Source organism: Cololabis saira, chromosome 9 (genome assembly GCF_033807715.1).
Source record: "Cololabis saira isolate AMF1-May2022 chromosome 9, fColSai1.1, whole genome shotgun sequence".
NCBI classification, from domain to species: Eukaryota; Metazoa; Chordata; class Actinopteri; order Beloniformes; family Belonidae; genus Cololabis; species Cololabis saira.
Window position 1 is genome coordinate 40,640,772 of NC_084595.1, and position 22,708 is coordinate 40,663,479.

At 41.6% G+C, this 22,708-nt stretch overlaps 1 protein-coding gene across 2 annotated transcripts; it reads left to right on the forward strand.

Annotated features, from left to right (window-relative positions):
* Positions 1 to 1,042: 1,042 nt before the first annotated feature.
* On the forward strand, positions 1,043 to 22,231 carry LOC133450733 (zinc finger protein 462-like). 2 transcript variants are annotated; one of them, XM_061729574.1, is made up of 13 exons: positions 1,043 to 1,143; positions 1,445 to 1,504; positions 1,587 to 3,347; positions 5,032 to 5,091; positions 5,173 to 10,136; positions 10,218 to 10,492; positions 11,532 to 11,650; positions 12,781 to 12,912; positions 13,010 to 13,244; positions 16,195 to 16,337; positions 16,423 to 16,646; positions 17,553 to 18,669; positions 21,545 to 22,231. In XM_061729574.1, exons 2-13 carry the CDS (start codon positions 1,450 to 1,452, stop codon positions 21,685 to 21,687), a joined length of 9,228 nt encoding a protein of 3,075 aa, XP_061585558.1. In that variant the 5' UTR covers positions 1,043 to 1,143; positions 1,445 to 1,449; the 3' UTR covers positions 21,688 to 22,231. The 2 variants fall into 2 exon arrangements, with proteins under 2 accessions (XP_061585558.1, XP_061585560.1); XM_061729576.1 differs by lacking the exons at positions 1,043 to 1,143; positions 1,445 to 1,504; positions 1,587 to 3,347 and adding an exon at positions 4,516 to 4,710.
* The last annotated feature ends 477 nt before the right edge of the window (positions 22,232 to 22,708 follow it).

Genomic DNA, 22,708 nt, shown 5'->3' on the forward strand with positions numbered 1-22,708 from the left:
AGAAAATGATCTTAACAGGAAAACCGCACACATAGTTCAACTGAAAGAAAATTAAATTTGGAATTACTTTGATGGCACTGGGAAAGATAAATACTTTTTCTGTACAACCTGTGGAAATACCACATTAAAAATAATAACAAGGATGGATTCCAAACCCAGTTTTGATGATAATTTCAAGAACTGATTCAATATGGCGCTACAATTAAAGGAATAAAGGATAAGAGGGCAGTAGCAGAGGTCAAAATGTTGACGTTATCAGAATAACAGCACATGCCAGATGTTTGGGAGAGAAAGTCAGAGAGGCCGGACTGACATGGTTTGGACAGGTTAAGAGGTGAGAATAGTGAATAGTGAATATCTCTGTGGAAGGTCAGTGAGATTAAAAGTGTCAGGAGGGACACTTATACTGTAGTAGATCAAAAAAGCGATGTAAGTAGGCTATGTATTGAAAGAGGACATGAAATTAGATGACGAGAAAATACAGAGGATAGGGTTAGCTGGAGATGAATGGTTCGCTGTGGCGACCCCAGAAGGAAACAGACAAAAAGAAAAGAAGAAAGAAAAAGAAGGATAAAAAGGTCGGCGGTATTATGTGCCGGTGCGGAAAACAAACCGCTATGCAAATTCTTTTATCCCATCTCCCATAAGGCTGCTAAATGCATAATTTGCTGAATGAATCTTGAAGTTATCTTGCCATGAACTATTGTAAACTGTGAACCATGAAGTATTTTGCATCCTGATCTGCTGTGCTGTCACTGGTTGTGGTTGTTGTTGCTGATGTGATCGTGGCTATTGTTTGTTGTAGGCTATTGTGTTTTGTTGCTATGGACAGGCCGACTGTAGAAATGAATTGGCCTTTTGGGACTAATAAAGTATTCTCAATTTGAATCTGAAAAGTCACTGAAAACAGATTTCAGTCAAATTTGTATCGAATGACGGCTTCCCTTGTTTTAATAGTCTGTACTGACGACAAACGGAGAGGGCGCTGTTGAGCTAAACGACGGAGAGCAGCTGCCGTTTACCTGGAGACGAAGAAGAAGCGGAGGGGGGAGTAAACACGGAAGTGGTCACCTGTCAGTCTTCAGCACTATCAGAGGTTCAAAACCTCACCTTTAAAGCCTCAAAACGTGCCTTTCTTCGCCCGTGAGTACATAACTTACGCTTATGGAGCGCCAATTATTCATATTTATTAAACTTTTATATGTTTGAAGAGAGTTTGACAGTTTATTCAGTCATTATTCGTCGTCGTCCTAGTTCATGTGCTGGACTGGAAGTTCAATAAAGTGTTGCGAAAGTTTTTATGACCCGTAGATACACGAGCGGAACATCGTGTCCTTTAGACTCCGTCAATAATGCAGTTTTTATCAAGACTAGAGAGCAGCAGCCAGATATGTTTAGAACATTTATACCTAGTAAAGTAATGACATACCTTTACCATCTCCAGGGTGCATGACAACTCCTATCTATGCAAGGCCAGTGACTGACGAGTGGAAGATGGAAGATGGTATGTATTTAATTGATGATTGGATAGTTTTCTTCATGTCAAACTTAGTATTTTAACAGCAGGTCTTTATACTCTCCCACAGATTCAGATTCAGTGCAACTCGCCATCCGCGAACAGATCAGAAACATCAGCAACATCATCATCAAGCAAGCCACCACTCAAAATCCCTTTGCTAAGTCTTTACCGTGTAGTAAATGTACACGGATCTATAAATCCAAGATGTGCCTGTATAAACATCTCAAGAAGGTGCACCGCTTTCATGTAGATGCTGCTGCCAAAGAAGCTGGCTTGAAACATGTCGGGATTAACAGACTAGAAGCTATAGGACCCAAGGGTATAATGGCAGGAAGTTCTCTTAAATGCAACAACTGTGATTTTAAAACTCGGTCATGGTTTCTTTTAAATGAGCATGAGAAACAGTGTGAGAAAACTGAAAATTCAGACATGACTGGAACTGCAATCGTAGCTGAAAACCCAGAGACAAACCAGCACAATGGAGCCGCAGAAACGGGGGAGACTTCCTCAGTTTTTTCGTCTACGTCTACCTCAGAAACTCAGTCCATGCTTAGCTTATCGAAGGATCTGAAAACATACAAGAGGCCATCGCAAACCACCAACAAGGATCAGCTGTCTGACGACCCTCAAGAATCTCCAATTTTACATAAAAAACCCTCAAGTTCCAGCTCCAACAGCACTGGTGTTATTAAAGTCGCTGAAACGACTAACATTGACATGACCACTTGTGGTTCAGACCTATTTTTGCACGATGGCCACATTGTGATTTCTAAATTGAGCTCACAGAACCCCAACGAACAATGCAGAGAAGCAGTTCAAAACAATTTCGGCATGAAGACCAGCATGGACACTCCCCAGTCTCTTGCTGCTAAAGAAGCGAAATCAGGAGAGGAGGTGACAACACTTCCAGAGGACAAAGACAAGAATACACAACCCTCCTGCAGAACAACGTTTTCATTTGAAGTCAGTGACGATGAAGAGGAGGCGAAAAATCTCGGTAATGCATCAGGATCAAGTGGGCAACCTCATGTGAAGCTGTCTGACGACCCTCAAGGATCTCCAATTTTGCATAAAAAACCCTCAAGTTCCAACTCCAAGAGCACTGGTGTAATTAAAGTTGCTGAAAAGACTAACATTGACATGATCACTTGTGGTTCAGACCTATTTTTGCAAGATTGCCACATTGTGATTTCTAAATTGAGATCACAGAACCCCAACGAACAACGGCGAGAAGCAGTTCTAAACAATTTCGGCAAGAAGACCAGCATGGAAACTCCTAAAGAAGCAGAATCAGGAGAAGAGGTGACAACACTTCCAGAGGACAAAGACAAGAGTACACAACCCTCCTGCAGAACAACGTTTTCATTTGAAGTTAGTGACGATGAAGAGAAGGCGAAAAATCTCGGTAATGCATCAGGATCAAGTGGGCAACCCCATGTGAAGCTGTCTGACGACCCTCAAGGATCTCCAATTTTACATAAAAAACCCTCAAGTTCCAGCTCCAACAGCACTGGTGTAATTAAAGTTGCTGAAAAGACTAACATTGACATGATCACTTGTGGTTCAGACCTATTTTTGCATGATGGCCACATTGTGATTTCTAAATTGAGCTCACAGAACCCCAACGAACAACGGCGAGAAGCAGTTCAAAACAATTTCGGCAAGAAAACCACCATGGAAACTCCCCAGTCTCTTGCTCCTAAAGAAGCGAAATCAGGAGAAGAGGTGACAACACTTCCAGAGGACAAAGACAAGAATACACAACCCTCCTGCAGAACAACGTTTTCATTTGAAGTTAGTGACGATGAAGAGGAGGCAAAAAATCTCGGTAATGCAGAACCACAAAGACCAAACATTTATTTCTTTAAGCTCTGTGAATACAGCAATGTAGACTTTAGACATGTGCATTCTCATCATAGGAATGGCCACCCTTATGTTAAGTACAGGGCAGTCTACATTCTCAGCTTTGTTTTATTGGTGGTTGGCACCCACAGGTAGTGACGGTCAAATGAAGCCCGATAAATCACTGAAACTTTTTAGTAGGGTGCTTCAACTAATGGTTCACATTGAAAGAGTGAATAGTGCCATCTCTTGTCCAAATTGAGATATGACAGGCAATCCCTGATTACCATTATCTTATGAGTATGCGGTAAAAGTAACTAAACCCACATAGGCACGTGACTTTGTTCTTAAACTTACAATAAAATCAATACAAGCATTTGCATTTTATATTTAACTTTATTCAAGAAACCAAGTTTTACCCAACTCCCTGCAGGGTTGTTTATATATATGTGTGTGTGTGTGTGTGTGTGTGTGTGTGTGTGTGTGTGTGTGTGTGTGTGTGTGTGTGTGTGTGTGTGTGTGTGTGTGTGTGTGTGTGTGTGTGTGTGTGTGTGTGTGTGTGTGTGTGTATATTATATATAAACACACACGTACATATAATTGCACATATATATACGTTTATATATGTATATATACGCCTTTAAATATATATGTACATATAGGTTTGTATATATATATACACACACACACATTTGTATATGTAAACCTGTGTATATATATATATATATATATATATATATATATATATATATATATATATATATATATATATATATGTATATATATATATGTGTGTGTATATATATATATATATATATATATATATATATATATATATATACATTTTATATATAGTTACAGGACTGTCTCAGAAAATTAGAAAATATTGTGATAGTTCTTTATTTTCTGTAATGCAATTAAAAAAAAAAAAAAAGTCATACATTCTGGATTCATTACAAATCAACTGAAATATTGCAAGCCTTTTATTATTTTAATATTGCTGATTATGCCTTACAGTTTAAGATTAAGATTCCCAGAATATTATATTTTTTTTAGATAGGATATTTGAGTTTTCTTAAGCTGTAAACTGACATATTCTAATTTTCTGAGACAGTCATATAATGTATGTGTGACAGACAGACATTAGACCAGCAGAACAGCAGGGGGCGCTACTGAGCCGCAGCCCCGTCGGCGGGTCCGTTTCTCCCGCAGAGGAAGAAGCGGAGGGAGGAGGGGAGGATTAGACTCGCGGGAAAAATGGCGGAAACGTGTTTTGTGGTTGTGTTTTCAGCTGTATCAGAGATTCAAAACATTGCCTTTTAAGCCTCACCTCGTGTCTGTCTTCACCTGTGAGTACAACATCCGTGCGCATCGAGTGTTAATGCGGCATTTCTTTTAAAACTTTACTACATTTGAATCAGTTTTTTCGGTCTTAACTGCTTTTCGCCGTCGTCTTAGTTAATGTAGAGGACTGGAAGTTGAATAAAGTGGGTGATTTCTTTTTTCCCCTCCTGTTTATCACCCGTTTGTACACGAGGGGAACATCGTGTCCTCTAGACTCCGTCAATAATGCAGTTTTCATCTTTTTATCAAGACTAGAGAGCAGCAGCCAGATATGATGGAGAACATTTATACCTAGTAAAGTAATGACATACCTTTACCATCTCCAGGGTGCATGACAACTCCTATCTATGCAAGGCCAGTGACTGACGAGTGTAAGATGCAAAGTGGTATGTATTGAATTGATGATTGGATAGTTTTCTTCATGTAAAACTTAGTATTTTAACAGCGTGTCTGTCTTGTACTTTCAGATTCAGTGCAACTCCCCAGCCCAGGTCACATCAGGGATGTCAAAAAGCAAACCGCCACCCAAGGGTCCCTGGTCGATTCTTTACGGTGTAGTAAATGTACACTGATCTTCAAATCCAAGGTGTACCTGTTCGACCATCTCAACAAGGTGCACTGCTTTGATGTAGACGCTGCTCTCAGAGAAGCTGGCTTGAAATACGCTGGGACTAAAAAAGCCAACACTAGGAAAACCAATAGCAAAAGTGCAGGAAAGTCTTTTAAATGCGACCACTGTGATTTTAAAGCCACTTCTTGGTTTGTTTTAAATGAGCATGAGAAACGGTGTGAGAAAACTGAAAATTCGGACATGACTGGAACTGCAATCGTAGCTGAAAACCCAGAGACAAACCAGCACAATGGGGCCACAGAAACGGGGGAGACTTCCTCAGTTCTTTCGTCTACGTCTACCTCAGAAACTCAGTCCATGCTTACCTTATCGAAGGATCTGAAAACATACAAGAGGCCATCGCAAACCACCAACAAGGACTTTGCAGCATCATCTGGATCAAGTGGGCAACTCCATGTGAAGCTGTCTGACGACCCTCAAGGATCTCCAATTTTGCATAAAAAACCCTCAAGTTCCAGCTCCAACAGCACTGGTGTAATTAAAGTCGCTGCACAGACTACAATTGACATCACCGCCTCCGGTTTGCACCTACTTTTGCAAGATGGCCGCCTTGTGAATTCTGACATGAGATCACAGAACCCCAACGAACAACGGCGAGAATCAATTCGAAACGTCGGCAAGAGGACCAGCATGGAAACTCCCCAGGCTCTTCCTGCTAAAAAAGCTAAATCAGGAGAAGAGGTGAAAACACGTCCAGAGACCAAAGACAAGAATACACAACCCTCCTGCAGCACAGAGTTTTCGTTTGAAGTTAGTGACGATGAGGAGAAGAACCACAGGGAAGAACCACAAAGACCAAAAGTTTATTTCTGTAAGCAGTGTGACCACAGCAGTGTGGACTTTAGACGTGTGTGTTCTCATTATCAGAATGACCACCCTTACGTCCGGTACAGGGCAGTCTACATCCTCAACGTGAAAGATCAGAGTGCAACCTTTCGTTGCCTTGAGTGTCCAGTTGAATTTTTAAGCACAGTTGACCTCAAGTGGCACTACACGGAAAAGCACCCAGAGGCCCCAGATATATTCAAGATGAAATCAAGTGAGTTCAACTTGATTTACAAATGTTTTGAATGCCCATTTACTACGATTGTGTCGAATGCATTGAGGCTTCATTACGAAAAAAAGCATCCATTACATCAATTGGACAATTCTTTGTTGTTCTGTCGATATTCACTCACCAAATGCCAGGAAGAACCATGTTTGAAATCGCTGGAAAAAAAGGTCAGTCCACCAAAATCAGGAGAGATTACTCCTCAGAAGGCAAATGCACCATGCGAGAAAGTCCAAAACACGCCTTCTCCCAAACACCCCAGCTCCAAAGGATTAGACACGGTTTTGCTTCAATGTAATAACTGTGATTTTGTCCATAAGTCAGTGGTTGTTATGCATGTTCACTATCAGAAAACTCACCCAGATGAAGCAATTACAATCGATAAGATCCGACAGTTAACTTTTGGCACAGCACTTACAACGCTGCAGGTGACGCCTAAAAAAGAGTCTCCAAAGGAAGCAACAGGTGAACAGAAAGACCCACAAAGGATTTCACTGTCTGTGCCTGAGCAGAAACCAGAGACGTCCAAGTATCATACAGAGTCTCCCCAAAGTAAGAAAGTGGATTCTGTCAGGGTTAAAAGCAAAAGAAAGATGTCATCTACACAGACTCCAGAGAAGATGACTCCTGAGGAAAAGACTCCTGAGGAAAAGACTCCTGAGGAAAAGACTCCTGAGGAAAAGACTCCGGAGGAAAAGACTCCGGAGGAAAAGACTCCGGAGGAAAAGACTCCAGAGGAAAAGACTCCAGAGGAAAAGACTCCTGAGGAAAAGACTCCTGGTGTGGCCGATTTGTTGTCGAGTTTGTCAGCTGAATGGTTTTACTGCACACTTTGTGATTACTCTCATCCCAAACTCAGAAGTGTCGTCAATCATTGTTGTTCAAAACATAGTATGGAAAGAAGAATAACTATGGAAGATATCATAAAGCATAGTGTTGAGGAACGTAAAAGGAAACCCAATCCCAGAGCTAGTAAACGAGTGAAAGCTCCTACCAGAAGAAAAGTTTCCGCCGACGTCTCTCTGGAAAAATGTAATCCTTATGAAAAAGCAGAAATGCTCTTTTTCTGTCCGGAGTGCAACAATGGAAATCCCACCCTTGTAGGAATACTTGCTCATCAGCTCCAGTCCCACAAATGGAAGAAAACGGACCGTGAGCGTATTCTTGAATACACAGCTTGGATGCGTAATGAGATCGAAAAATCCAAACTTGATCCAAAGGGCTCCTCATCTGCAACCCGGCTGCCTCTTCCATTAATGAACGAAGGTGATGAAAATAAGCTGTTTTGCCACGTGTGCAACTACAGACGTGCCAATATAAATCTGGTATTGCGGCACTGCTACAGGAATCACCGGGGATTTCCAGCTCTGGCTGAAAACATAAGACGGTATACCGCGCTGGTTCTCAAAGAAGTGGTGGAACCTCACCTGAAAAAGGCTGCGAACCAGAAGAACAAAACCAAGGCGGCAAAGAAACTCGGCACGTCCTCCAGGTCGGTGCGGCCGTCAACAACGGACTCCACTCAGCCGTCACAAAGAACACTTCAGTGCTGCATGTGCAAATTCGGTACCGAGTGTGTGTTTCTTCTGAAGAGGCATATGCGTAAAGTCCACAATAAAAAACGCCCGCACAGAAATATTATAAGGATGTGTTTTCGGCAGGGGAATTTACAGTCTGGATATCACTGCGAGTATTGCGTTTTTAGCCACGAAGAAGCAGAAGCCGTTAACACGCACTACGAGGAGCAGCATCCAACACGCCTGTGCAGCCTTAAGTATGTCAGAACTGAGCTGTACGCTGGTCCCGAAGAGCAGCAGACGAATACAACGCTAAAGCCAGCAGCTGCAGCTCGAAGGGCAGAAGGAGATGAACGAAAGATGTTTTCCTGCAGCATTTGTTCCTTCACGAGTTCCTCCAAGTGGAATATGGCACAGCATCGTCAGATTGTCCATTCTTTGTCCGCAAAAGAAGATGGCTCGGATGTCCAGGAGGACAAAAAGGCGAGTGCGAGCAGCGAGGTGGAAGACCTCAACGATATGCCCGGGTTGTTTGAAGCTTTCCAAGTGCCTCTTGAAGATCCCGAAGAAGAAACAGCAGGTTGCACATTGTTCAAGTGCCCTTCATGCCCCGCGAGTTTTAACAGCCAGCGTGGCGTCAGCGTTCATCAGGGAATAAAGCACGGGGGCTTGGTAATCGAGGAAGAGCCGGACAAAAAACAAGTGCAAATCCACAGGCGGGTGCACGTTTTTAAGTGTCCCCACTGCCCTTACGTCAACACCGCCTACCAGGGAGTTCTCACGCACTGCCAGATGAGGCACCCGGCTCTCCCCACCAGGGCGGACAGTCTTCACGTGGACGTGACCCAGCTGCACAACCACGACGAGTACACGACCAAGAAAGATTCCGGGGAAACCGTGAAACTAACCGGCTACATGTGTAAAACCTGCCAGAAAATCTGCGGAAGCTCCAAGAAACTGAACCAGCACCGCGAGCTGCACCATAACGAGGATTCGCCGGGTTCTGCGTCCAACGCGTTCAGGGCGGCTCCTCAAACGTCGGCCGTCAGTAGAAAGTTGCTGGCCAAGGCCAGCGGCCTCCAGAGAGTCGCGTGCCAACACTGTTCCTTCAGCTGCAGGACCGCCATCGGCCTCAGTCACCACATTCGTATTCGCCACAAGCACCTCTCCTCAACGGACTTTGTCTACAAGTGTGCCCTGTGTCCCCAATTTTACTTCAATAGAAAACAACTGGGAAGCCATTATGCTAGGAATCACGGAAAGAATGCTTTCATGAAATACTACGTCCCGGTATGCAAGAAGGTTCTGCAGATGCCTGCGGCCCCGTCTCAGGACGTCCCGTCAGCTCAGCAGTTTACCGCGGAAGAAGAAGAAGAAGACGACGGCAACAAATTAGTCTACAGGTGTCCGGACTGTCCGTACGTGAACAGGAGCTACCACGGGACGCTCACTCACTGCCAAATGAAGCATCCCGACCTCGTCGTGCAGGCCACCGGACTGGAGATCGGGGAAATAGCTGCGGGCAGCGTAGTCGGTAGTCCCTATGAAAGAGGGTACCAGTGTAAAAAATGTCAACAAATTCACGTGTCAATGAAGAAATTGAAAGTCCACTGGCAGAAGATGCACGGCGTCACGGCGGTTTCTGAACAACGTACCAACGCTGAAGGAGAAGAGCCGGACGACAGCTCTCGGGGTTGCAGTTCCAGCCCTCCCCCTCCCGGGGAAACCCCGCCAGGCTTGGAGGCGGCGAAGAAAAAGACATTGTACAAGTGCCAAATCTGTACCTACTCGGCAGCCTTTCGTGGCTACTTGCGTTGCCACTACAAGAACACTCACAAATTGGATGCACTAAGCATGGACAAGCTGCTGGAGAGATACAACAAGCGTAAATATAAATCCATCCCCCGCCCGGCTTATTCTGGGACAATCTCCAAGCACACGTGTATAGAGTGCCCAGACTTTTCTTTTGATTCATCTCAGTCACTCATTGACCATTACGATACTCAACATCGCTTGAAATTGAAGTCGGACTTCTCTGTGCTGTCGACCGGAGCGAAGTACAAGACCACTGGGATTTACCGGTGCCGCTACTGCATGTCACAGTTGAATGGAATTAAAAAACTCTGCCAGCACCTGGATCGCCACAGAGACACAGCGATGCAGGCGTTTGAGGCTGCAACGAAAACGCCACCGCTCGTCTGTGCCACGACGTCGGATCCTGAATCCTCCCAAGTAAGTGATGGCTACGGTGTTCTCATTCACGCTCTTGCTGCACTTTGTGGTCTGATCGCTGTTACTCTGTTGAATTTACAGCCCTGCAGACAAGACGAGGGGCCCGCGTTTGAAAGCGCGGCCGAGTTGAACGTGACGTCGCTGGACTCGGTCGCTCATTCTTCGAGCTCCCGGTCATCGCCTTCAAAGGTCTCCGTCTGTGAACCAGAGGGGGAACCAAAAGAAGCTGACGCATTTGCTTGCGATCAATGCAAGAGGACGTTCATGTCCATGAAAGGTCTGCGCTTGCACGAGCACAGCCACGCGGCCACGGCAGCGATCAAGAAACTGAACACCGTGCCCTCGTCACAGTTCAAGTAAGAGGTTTAAGCAGAGGTGTCTTCAGTATTCACATTCATTACTCAGGTAGAAGTATAGATACTAGAGTTTAAAAATACTCCTGTAGAAGTTGAAGTATCAACTCAAGTTTTTTACTCAAGTAAAAGTATAAGTGCTGGTTTCAAAACTACTTAAAGTATAAAAGTAAAAGTAATGTAAGGGGGAAAAAAGCCATTAAGGCCATTGAAAAAGAATGCATCTTATAGTATAATGCAAATATATTAAAGAACCATATATGTGTACTATTGAGCATTAACATGTGTTTCAGAGAGCAGCAGATATGATGACTAGTTGCCTATAAGTATTGTAATGGTGCAAAAAGTCAAACTTCAGAGGCATGTTATCATTTATCCTAACCTTTATTGGAATGTACATCCAAGTTTAGTTGCAGGAATCTGAGGGAACGGATGTAAGAACAAAACTGGACAAGAACATCTGAAACAACCACAACCAAATTCACTCTATCCGGATGGAGCAATTTAACTGGATAGTTTTTTTTTAAAGGCCGACATGAAATAGAGTAACGAGGCTGTTTTTAAAATGTAAGGAGTAAAAAGTACAGATAATTGCGTGAAAATGTAAGGAGTAAAAGTAAAAAGTCGTCTGAAAAATAATTACTCCAGTGAAGTATAGATAACCAAAATTTCTACTTAAGTAAGGTAACTAAGTATTTGTACTTCGTTACTTGACACCTCTGGGTTTAAGTTTCATGTAAAATCTTCTATCACTTTTGGTCTTAATCTTTAACAACAAATTGCAGCTGAGTTGTTAGCATTTACAGTTAAAAAAATCCATTGCAATCTATTGGTGTTTATAAAAGTGTGGGGGGGTTTAACAGCAGCTGTATGCATGTTTGGCTCTTTGGGTCTCTAATTGATTTACAGTTTAAGTACCGGTAACTATTTTTGGTCAAAAAGTGTCATTAAAGGACTTTTTATGTCCTTGTTATGGATTGTAGTTATAAAAATCAGTATTTATTGTTTTTCCTCTTCTTTTCTAATCTCTGTTCCCTTCTAGCATCAACAAGTACGTTGTGCATAAAGCTGGGATACTGAAGGGTTTCCTTTGCGGTTGCTGTTCCTATCGGACGAATTTGATGGGTCTTTGGCGATGTCACTTCCTGAAAAACCATCAAGGTCAGAAACACAGTTGTAGCTGATACACCAGTTGTTAGCGAGGCCGTTGTTCTCAAATAATCCAACAGATATTTTGACTTTGGCTGCTGGACAGTCATCAAGATTACAGACATTTAGTGACATTTAACATGTTCCCTTTGTCAGCTGGTTGAAAGCAGCTGGGGTCTGACAGGAGTCCCCCTCTGCTGTGCTGCAGCTTTGCCTCCTTGGTCTCATCAAAATGATTATTTATTCAGCCAGTGTCCGGTTTAGTTAAATATGTGCTGTCTCAGGTGTACAGTGTTTGCATAGGGGTCAATGACGAATAAGGATTTAACAGGTCAATTTTAAAATAATTTAAAAAAAAAGAATATCTATTGCAGTAGTTCAAACATTAAGAATGTTGTGTACACATAAATTCATATAAAAATTTTAAATTGACACTAGCCTTAAAAAAAAAAAAGTCATGTGGTGCAACCATGATTCATATTAAAATAAATGAATTTCCTTTTTTTACAAGTTTTCAGTATTATACAAAAATGGTTGTTTTTTTTAATGGTCGCGCCACATGATATTTCATAAAATGGACATCATCAGTCAAACTTTGTTTGTATATTATGATGAAAATATAAATACAAATGTGTTGAAATCTTACACACTACAAGACAGTTCAGAAATCATGCCAGATAGGGCAGAAGATTGATTTAAATACATTTAGAGTGATTTCAAACAAAGAGTCCTGGTCGGACAGTCGCACCACATGACATTTTGTTGCTTAAAATAACAACAAAATCCCAAATAACTAGTATTTTTTGTAAAATTCAAGTGAGTCCATATGTGAGACAAGTAGTTCATATATATGGTATTTTTTTATCCATTTAAACCTTTTTTGAATTAAAAAAAAAAGTCTGTTTTTCAGAAAATATAGGCGTCATGTCATTGACCCATAGGCAACACTGTCTGTAACAAGTCAGGTGGAGTTGGTTTTAAACTACTGGAGATGCTGTCGGTGATACGCAGTCTGCTCTTCTGATTGAATAGTTTGGAGTTTAAACTTTGCTCTGTTCATTATAAATGTTAGCTAAATGTTGTAATTTCACCTGCCAGTATAGTCAACATTGTAAATGTTAATTCTGCTGCTTAATCTCCAGATGTCATCCAGAAGGATAATTCTGGGATCAAATGCTTTGATGAGATCAGTCAGACGGCTGAGGAGGAGCTTTCTGAGTCCGAGAAAATGAATATGCTGCAGGAATTCGATGAAGAAGCTGAAGAGTCCGAAGGCAAGTCGCGTCTCCCGTATATAGTCTTTACAAATCGTAATGTTTTAGCTGTTTTAGCGGTGTGCTCACAGGCCCCGGTTGTTTTTGTCTCCGACAGCATCCGTGTACTCGGAGCCCCCAGATGTGCAGCGGCAGTTGAGCCACTACAGCTCGAGGGCACAGAGTAACGACAACTCTGAGAACACGCAGCGGCCGCTGGAAAGCAGTCTGCTTCACTGTGAAATCTGCAATTTCGAAACGAAACACCTTTCGAGCATCCGACGCCACTACCAGAGCCGCCACGGAAAGAAAATCTTCAAGTGTAAAGAATGCGGCTTCGTCGCGGGTTTGCGGTAAGATATAGATGCACAAAGCATCCCCATAAATCATGTAAACTACACTGCATTGAGCAGAAACACCTTATTCTCTCATACTGGAGATAAGGCAGTGAATAGAAAAAGGAAAGTTGGAACTTTTCTCTAAAATGGTGGGTATTTAAGGGGCATCTTTGAAGTCAAATACAGTAATCCCTCGTTTTTCTCTGTGGTTACGTTCCAAAAAGAACCTGTGATAGGTGAAAATCCGTAAAGTAGCTACCTTTATTTTTTTTTACAATTATTATACAAGGCTTCTAATTGCGGAGATCACCGTGACCCAAGTAATTGGATTTGAACGGGAGAAAAAAAAAATAGTACAGAACAAAATAAGTACAGTAGGACAAATTGTGACTGGCGCGTATTCCACTGCTCTTCTGACTCGCTCTGTAGCATCTTTTTCTTCTAAAGCCGCGGTGCAGGTGTGTTTATTGTAGAGAAGAACATTGTTATTTTTATTTTTATTTTATTAGTTTGCACACAATAAAAGTAACATTTACAATCAAAATAGTAAAACAAATTTGACAGGAGAGATCAAAAAGCCAACAGGCTTATGCAGCGGACCTCCCTTCAATTTAGGAAGTAAAACAGTAATTACAAAAAACAAAAACAAAAAAACACAACAAGACGAAAACTATAAACAAAAAAACAAAGGTTAGACTACATAGTTACAGATCATCAACACACAAAAAATAAACAACAAAAAAATCAACAAAGAAAAAGCTTTTGATAATGTGAGATTTGGAGTTCCATATCTGTAACACCACGATATCTGAGGGAATACTGGCCGTGTTTAGTTTTATAAAAAGGAAAATGAAGATGATTGACCTGTCTAGTATTATATGAATGTATTTGAGAATTATATTTGAAAAAATTACTAAACAATAGTGGTAAAGAAAAAGGCAAAAACATGTGTTTGTATGAAAACACATATCTGATGGTTATGGGTCGTTGTTGTCGCTCTTTTTTCTTCTTGGCAAAAAGATTCTTATAAACCAACATGCTACCATCAATTGTATTATGACACTTTTCTACTAGTACCTACTCATCTCAACTCGGCCTGGTTTCTTTTCCATAACAATCCAGCACTTGGAGCAGAAGTAGGAGGTTGGAGTGAAGCTGCTGTGATGTATTTGATTGTGTATGTAAAGGAAGAAGACAACAACACTAAAGATGTAGACCCTGGGGGAGATGATAGATGTGCTGCTGGGTCTGTGGCTCGTGTTCATATCAAGTTAAAAAATGAGAGTGAGAGAAGCCTCAAGCGGCGACGCTTTTTAATTTTTTTAGTTTGTCTGCGCTGCTGAAAAATCCATTGTCAGCCGCGAGCAGCTATCAAGGGACAGAGTTCCTGGTAGATCTGGTCGTTTTTAGTTCTCTCCTCAGCCACCGGGTTTATGAACATCTGCACCTCAGAGTTGGATCATGAAACAGACCAATCGGTGGCCTGTAGTGTGATGATGTCAGATACAGCCCGACTCAGTCGCTTTAGAACCTCAGCAGAGAACCGTATTTTCGCAACCATTAAGCGCATATAAACGTCTTATTTTTTTTTTTCAAAATGTGCCGTGCGCCCAATTGTGTTATTGTGTGTTATTGTAAGGCGGACGTAATTGTGGCCACCGTGAGAATGTTAAAGGGAGAAGTATGGGCACGTGATTTGTGGACGTAGTTATTAAGGCAAATGAAAAGGGCTGGATGGATGAAGAGATGATGAAAGAGTGGCTGAGGCAGGTCTATGTACAGCGACCTGGTGTTTTTTTTCACACATCACCATCGCTGCTGATCTGTGACTCTATGCGTGCCCATCTCACAGACTATGTGAAAAAAGAAGTGAAACAAATGAACGCTGCGCTTGCTGTTATTCCAGGAGGTGTCAAGACTCAGCCCGTCGGGCTGAGACCAGGAGAACAGCTAGAGAGTATGGTTACTGTTATTTAAAAAAAAAAAAAAAAAGAAATAAATGAATAACTGTAACCATACTCTCTAACGTAGCCAGGACGAACTTGCGACGAGCTGTTTGGGAGTCCCTCTGTTTAACTCTCATAAACAAATGAACTAACGCGCTGCAGCTGAGTGTTCAGAGCGCCGGAGCTTCATAGCGCGCCCGGCTCGTCCCCGTGAGTCCTGACAGGAGGTCTGACAAAGGAACTCCAACCGCTGGACGTCGGTGTGAACCGACCGTTCAAAGTAAGGCTGCGAGCAAAAAAGCCAGCATCATTTCCGAGGGGCCGCACGGCACGGAAAGTGACTCTGACAGCGAGGAAAGTGGGACTGGCACAGTTGATTTAGCGCAGCTGTTTAATTCAGAAACGGAGGATGAGGACTTCTATGGGTTTGATTACTGCAATAACGATTGTAATAACTTAAATAAAGCACAATCAAACCCAGTTTTGCTCCCGCTCTAATTTTTAAATACGCACACTTGCATGCTTGTGTGTGTGTTGTTGTAAGGCGGCGCGCCGTGTGTGTGTGTGTACACACCGCCTTTTCGTTCGGCCGTCTGTGTTTTTTAAATACAGTAATGACACACATAACGGAGGCTGCGCCGTATGGTCGCGAAAATACGGTAGTTACAGAAAAGTATCTACTCGGCACGTTAGACCCAGAGTGGGAAAGAAGCAAACTGAGGCGAGTTGAGTCAAGTCGGGCTGAGTAGGTTCTAGTGGAAAAGCGCCATTTGAGAACTGTAATGAATGATTCATCAAAGGTTCTTGAGCTGCTGCTGAAGTTCATTAGCCGTTCTCAGCTTGTTGCTAAGCAACCAACGTTATTGACACAGGAAGTGAAGAAGCGGGGAGACTGTGTAGCCAATCAAAATGCAGAACACAATGCGAATCCGTGAAGCAGCGAGACGTGAAAGGTGAACCACGTTATAGCGAGAGATGACTGTATTGACTTTTCTTCCCCTTTAATCCGTGTTGATTAGGAAAACCTTCCAGATGCACATCGAGGGAGGCCACCACATGTGCCAGTCTGAACCCAGTCACCAGAAAGACCTGCGCTGCCCCTTCTGCCTCTACCAGACCAAGAACAAGAACAACATGATCGACCACATCGTCTTGCATCGCGGTGAGTCCCATACGCAACAGGATTTGGAACACCCCCCTCCGTCACTCTCTTTCTGTTTCCGTGACTTTCCTTCCTTCTTTTTCAGAGGAACGCGTCATGCCAATAGAGGTGCGTCGCTCCAAACTGTCGCGTTACTTGGAAGGCATCGTTTTCCGCTGTCACAGATGCACCTTTACATGCGGCAGCGCCGAAAACCTGCGCCTGCACATGACGAGGCACGATGACGTCAAGCCCTACAAGTGCCGGCTCTGCTACTTTGACTGCAGCCACCTGAGCGAACTAGAGGCACACCTGAATGATAAGCATCAGGTGAGGAGCCGTCTGCAGAGCCTGCAGTGGAACAGGAATTCCCTCAGCTCTGTGAAATGAATGAATGTGAAGAGCTCTGTTGGACAGGGAGGAGCTAAACTAGCAAGTTAGAAAGTTGTTTCTGATGTCCAAGTCTTCAAATGTTCAGAGCGGCTCTACAGGACTGTCTCATTAAATTAGAATATTGTGATTTTCTGTAATGCAATTACAAAAACAAAAAAAAAAGTCATACATTCTGGATTCATTACAAATCAACTGCAATATTGCAAGCCTTTTATTATTTTAATATTGCTGATCATGGCTTACAGCTTAAGAAACCTCAAATATCCTATCTCAAAAAATTTGAATATTCTGGGAATCTTAATCTTAAACTGTAAACCATAATCACCAATATTAAAATAATAAAAGGCTTGCAATATTTCAGTTGATTTGTAATGAATCCAGAATGTATGACATTTTTGTTTTTTTTAATTGCATTACAGAAAATAAAGAACTTTATCACAATATTCAAATTTTCTGAGACAGTCCTGTAATGTGAATCCACCAATGCCCCTTTTTTCTTTTTTTGACCAAAGCTGGCTTTTGGAGCCCTCGCACATTCCTGCACCCAAGCTGATTCACAGCTCCATTTTTATCCCCATATTTATAACTCTGCCTAGTTTTTATTTCTTAACGTTTGTATTTTTTTTACATTTTGCATGTTAGTGGTAACACGTGCAAATTTCATGCCATTTTGGAGTAAAACATTGTACATTCAGCTTAATTGGTTCCTCGGCCATCAGACAGTGGGAGTTGTAGTTGAAGGGCTAAATTTAAAGCTTGTTTCTCACAGTTTGAAAGGCAGACTTGGTTTCTGAGAATTTGAAGTATCTACATGTTTTGTTCTGTTGTTTTTTTTTTCTGAAGGTTTTGAGGAATCACCAGCTCGTGGGTCAGGTGAGCCTTGAAAAGCTGGAGGCGAGGACCGGCAGGCAATCAGAAGAGGAAGAGGAAGAGGAGGAGCAACACGAGACTGGTTGGGAGGACGTGGAAATGCAGGACTTTGCTCCAGACTCTGAACCTCCACAAGATAATACCCAGACACAACACACCAGCACGGAGACAATAATACCTCACACCAAGGAAGCCGATGGGACGCATGAGACCAGGGATGTCGGGGTTAACGCAACGTCATACGCCGAGGAGAAGGACCTGCAAACACACGCCGCTGCGCTTTACTCTGCAAGAGTGGAGAGCAGTGTAGAAGAAAAGGCTGCAATCGTCATGTTGGACATCGGCACCATTACCCCCAGAGGTCCGGAGAGAGGGGACCCGTCGGAAACTGAACACGGAGACGAACAACACGAGACGCCAGGAGAAGGGAGCTCAACATCTGTCCAACAGGGGAATACGGCAGAGTCCCTCAAGTTACATCTAAAGATATGCCAGCAGAAATCACTGAACATTCAGGCCAGGGTGGAAGACGACATACTGCGGCAGATTTCACTGATGGGCGAAGATGACGGCATGTGCAAAACGCTCCACAGGCCAGAGGAAAGTGTCAGGCTGGAGCAGAGCGGCGGAAGTCGGGGTTTAGAAAAGGATCCCAGTGAAAACCTGTCGCAAGATAAAAACAACGGCAGTTTGGACCAGAACTCCAGATCTCAAGTTACCGCAAACTCTATTTCTACCTCAACGAGGAGGAACTACGCACCGGCCAATAAGATCAGGCCTCAGGCGGGGTTCAGGTTTGAGAGGCACGAACTGACTCTCTTGCCCATTCATAGACATTTTAGCCTCGGTGACTCGTTTACAAACTATAGAAAGGAACAGCAGAAACCTCCGAGAACCGTCGAGGTGAAAGCAGAGCCCGAAGGAGAAATGCCCGTCCTTGAGAACGAATACCTCAAGAAGGAGCCGCTGGCTCTTGAAATATGCAAAGAGGTGGAGGAGGAGGCCATTGTTCCGGACCAGAAACAGGAGCCAGAGAATGAGCTGATCACAAAGGACCAGAGTGATCAGGATGATCCACATGTGGACAAAGGTAATAAAGTTATGCTATTGTAAGTGTTTGAACGCACAGTTCAGACAGTTTCTTTTTTTTTTTTTCTTTTGTGCAGGGAGACACCTAAAACATGCTGGATAGTAGTGCTGGGCGGTATGACCAAAAATTTATATCACGGTATTTTTCTAAATTATATCGGTTTCACGGTATATCACGGTATTTTTTTTTTTCATGCACAACTGGGTGTTAACCACATTTTCTAATGATTTGGAAAGGAATTGCTGCAGTAAATTGGCTTAGAATTGCCTATTTTAACAATACCGAACATGGTTCTTCACAGTTTTTCATTTATTTTGCCAATTTTTTCACCATTGCATAAATCAAATAAATTTGATTTAGGCATGCTTTTCAAAGAGAAAAATCCTTTACAAAATTACAAGGTAGAAAATATTTATTGAACATAAAAAACTGAACATTTTTTAATTTCCCAGCATTATGTTGTTTTGGTTCCACCTCCTGGTCAATGTTAGGTAAAATTCTTATGTGGTTACTTTTTGGTTGGCCAACGATTTATGTTTGTGGTGCGCAACCGGTACGGGAGCGGCCAGTCTATTTCCTTATATCACAATATCACACGTTTTTTTCCCCACTTTTTTTTTTTTTTTGCCATTTTCTGCCGAACAATTCCGGTTACCGAACAATCGGTGCATCACTACTGCTAAACAGTCCCCTCACAAACAGTGTCCAGCGGTGCTACGTTCCGCCGCGCCGCGTTCCCAACGTTGTGTACGTTACTCTACATACTCACCGGTATTACGGTATATGAAAAATTCATATCATAAGAAAAATAAACACCGGTATTCGGTATGATCCAGTATACCGCCCAGCACTACTGGATAGGTCTCTCCAGAGTTGGAGACCCCTGTATTATGCTCTTATTTATTCATGTAATAATATACAGGTGGAGGTCGGAAAATTTGAATATATTGCAAAACTTCATTCGTAGTAAATTCAACTTAAGGTGAAACAAATATTATTTCCCACTACATGCAAAGTGAGATATTTCAAGCCTTTATTTGTTATAATTTTGATGATTATGGCTCACAGTTTATGAAAACCCCAAATAAAAAATCTCAAAAAATTTGAATATATTATGAAATCATTAAACAATTCAATCATCAAAATTATAACAAAGAAAGTTCAGACAGTTAATTAATGGTACTTCTTGTTTATTCTGCAATGATGTTAAAAAGGGGGCAGGAAAAAGATGGAGCCGGTACTCTTTATTTCTATACCTGCTCTCTGGCCTGTCAACAAGTGTCTGTTCAGCTCAGTGTAATGATGAGCCTCTGGAGAGGTTAATAGCTCTAATAATAATATTATTATTGATATTTCTTCTTTCTGTGTGTATTTATAAAAGACAATTGCTTTTCCTGGCAAGGCAGGATCAACATTACACCAGAAACACAACCAATAAGCAGCTATGCCCTCGCATCTGTGTCTTTTTCAAAATGTATATTTTTTTTGTTACGCCCTGTTCTGATGTTTGAATTTTCTTCTGGACAAGAAAATTTACACCAGTGGCCTGAAATTATGTTAATTTATGATGATGAAGAGATTCTGGTATAATTTAGAATAATTTGATTAACTTTTCCATAAGGATAAGCTTCGCAGATTTATGCAAAGTGATGTGATGTCATTCCTAGAAAAAAAGGATACAACGATATAGATGCATTTTCATCTTATATTTTCATTTCAGAGAATATTTCCCCTTGGAAACTTGAAATCTGAGTTTAAATTATTATTTTTTTTTTTTTTTTACTTTCCAGAACATAACATCCCCCTCCAATTTATTTTATTTTCTTTTTTCCTCCTTTACTATGCCGATTGGTATGTCCAGTTTTTTTTTTCTCAAATGTATAGAGCAAAATCTTGTTAAAAGTTTTCTTTATTTACTTTAACTTCAGGTTGAACGGTGTCCTTCAAAGTCACGGTGATAGTTTGTTGAGTTATAAATCAAAAATGAATGTTATCACAGCAATTTCAGTCATATTTGATAGGATAAATTAATGATTACCAAAAAATAAAGCTCAGAAATGTATTATGAACATTTTGATATATACTATGGTCTTACTTTGAAGCAACATAAGCATTCGCTTGAAACTGACTGTGGTGCTAACAGAATAGTATAAAACTGGCGGTTTCAGCTCCACTTATTTATTTTTCAGTCGGGTTCAGCTACAGATGTCCCTGCTGCTTCAGTCATTTATTTCTACTATAGGACATGCCTGACGTGTCTGGTATCGCAGCGTTGCTGTTTTCTGATCGATCAGAGGAGAACTGAACTGAACCATTTGTTTTTATTCATCACCTCAGTTCATAATGTATAGTTTATAAATCATATTATTGGTTTAAACACAGTCCTCACCAAGAAGGCAACCTGTGAAACTTATGTAAGGTGGTTTTAAATAAAGTCTGTGGGGATCCCCTCCACCATGGTGCTGAAAGGACAGCTCCAAGTCCCTGCTTCACACCGTTTTCGTGTCATGGTGTTCTTTGTAATGAATATTGATACAAACTAAATCACACACTTCATTATTATCCCGTTTTTTATTTCTGATCACACTCTTCATGCAGTAATTCATGGTGCTGGTACGGGACACTCCTTTGAAATCACTGGAGCCTTCTCTCAAGGATGCCCCTTATTAAACATTTCATTTTGATTAAAGTTCCTCCTCAGTGTCTAACGATAATCAATCAAACTGATCAAGGTTTTTTTTTTTAACCCCATTTTACTGACATTTGATTCTGTGTTTTTAGTGGTAAATGGTGGTTTCATCCCCAGCCAGGTTTGCAAAATGTCATGTGACTGGTGCTTAAAAGCTAATTTCTCCTTTTTGTCTTTTGTCTTCAGGTGAGCTCAACTCCAAAAATGGAGAAACTGAAGATCTGCATCCTTCATGTGCAGAACAGAAAGGCTTTACTTGCAAGTTTTGCGGGCGCAGCTTAAGGACCGTGTCTGAGCTCGATCTCCACGTGGCTCGTCACGGATTGTGAGGATTTTCTTCCTGCCGTGGACGATCCACGCAGCTCCCGCCGTCGCAAACGCAGAACTGCCTTTTCATACGAGGTGTTGAATGTATTGTTTAACTGGTTGATGGTGAGCACGCAGCTCAAAATAAATGATCTTCTGCAGATTTTAAACCGTTTTGTTTTATGAAAACATTTTTACACAACAACTTTTACACTTTAATTTGATTCAGTCAGTGAAAACGGGATAAGACTTTCCCCGGGTCATGGTGTTATGAAGATCATGTTTTGTTGTTTAAAAAGAGAGGCTGGAGTACTTGCAAAAAATAAACACTGAACCATTGTACATTTAAAAGTTTTCTAAAAAGTTCGTTTTACGTTTTAACTTGAATGCAACCTTGTGTTGCCTTCAGGTGATGCTGGTTATTTGAATGTGTTTTGGGGTTTTTTTTTTCAGAAAATTAAATGGTTTCAAATATAACTGTTTTTAGTTTGTGTGTCCTATATCTGTAATAAAGTTGTTTATGTTTTGGTCATACTTAATTTTCTTTTAATAAAATAAAAAGCCTGATTCTTTGTTTTGTCTATTTTTCTATGTGTATAGCGGGCCATACAACCTAGGTTACCTTTGCCTATGTGGTACGGCATAAAAGGGGCTGGAGTGAAGTTTGGTTTCTCACTGGACAAATATGAAATAATTCATGACAAAATATTAAATCATGAAGTGGTGCATAGAGAGAAATACCTGAGAAATATTTATTCAGATCTACTCATCACTCCTCCAGTTAATGAGTTAATGGATAAATTCAGTGGTCAAATTATAAGTATTATTGTTACCATTGCTCCCACCAAGGTGAAGGTGACCACTGCTAAAAAAGAAACCTGGAGAAATGCTGCACAGGTCAGAATTGAAAGAAAAGTGTCCAAAAAGCTGAACGCAGGTGGCGGAAAACTAAATTACAGGTTAATTATGCCATTTATAAAGAGAGACTGAGACTACATGATACAGAACTGAGGGACATCGGGTTAACAAACCCCCCTGAGTCAG

Bases quoted from the DNA above. Each gene is read 5' to 3' on its own strand.
- LOC133450733 (XM_061729574.1), top strand. From the start codon at position 1,450: ATGACAACTCCTATCTATGCAAGGCCAGTGACTGACGAGTGGAAGATG. The intron at 13,245-16,194 runs GTAAGATATAGA...CGTGTTGATTAG, and splicing joins GGCTTCGTCGCGGGTTTGCG to GAAAACCTTCCAGATGCACA. The intron at 16,338-16,422 runs GTGAGTCCCATA...CTTCTTTTTCAG, and splicing joins CCACATCGTCTTGCATCGCG to AGGAACGCGTCATGCCAATA.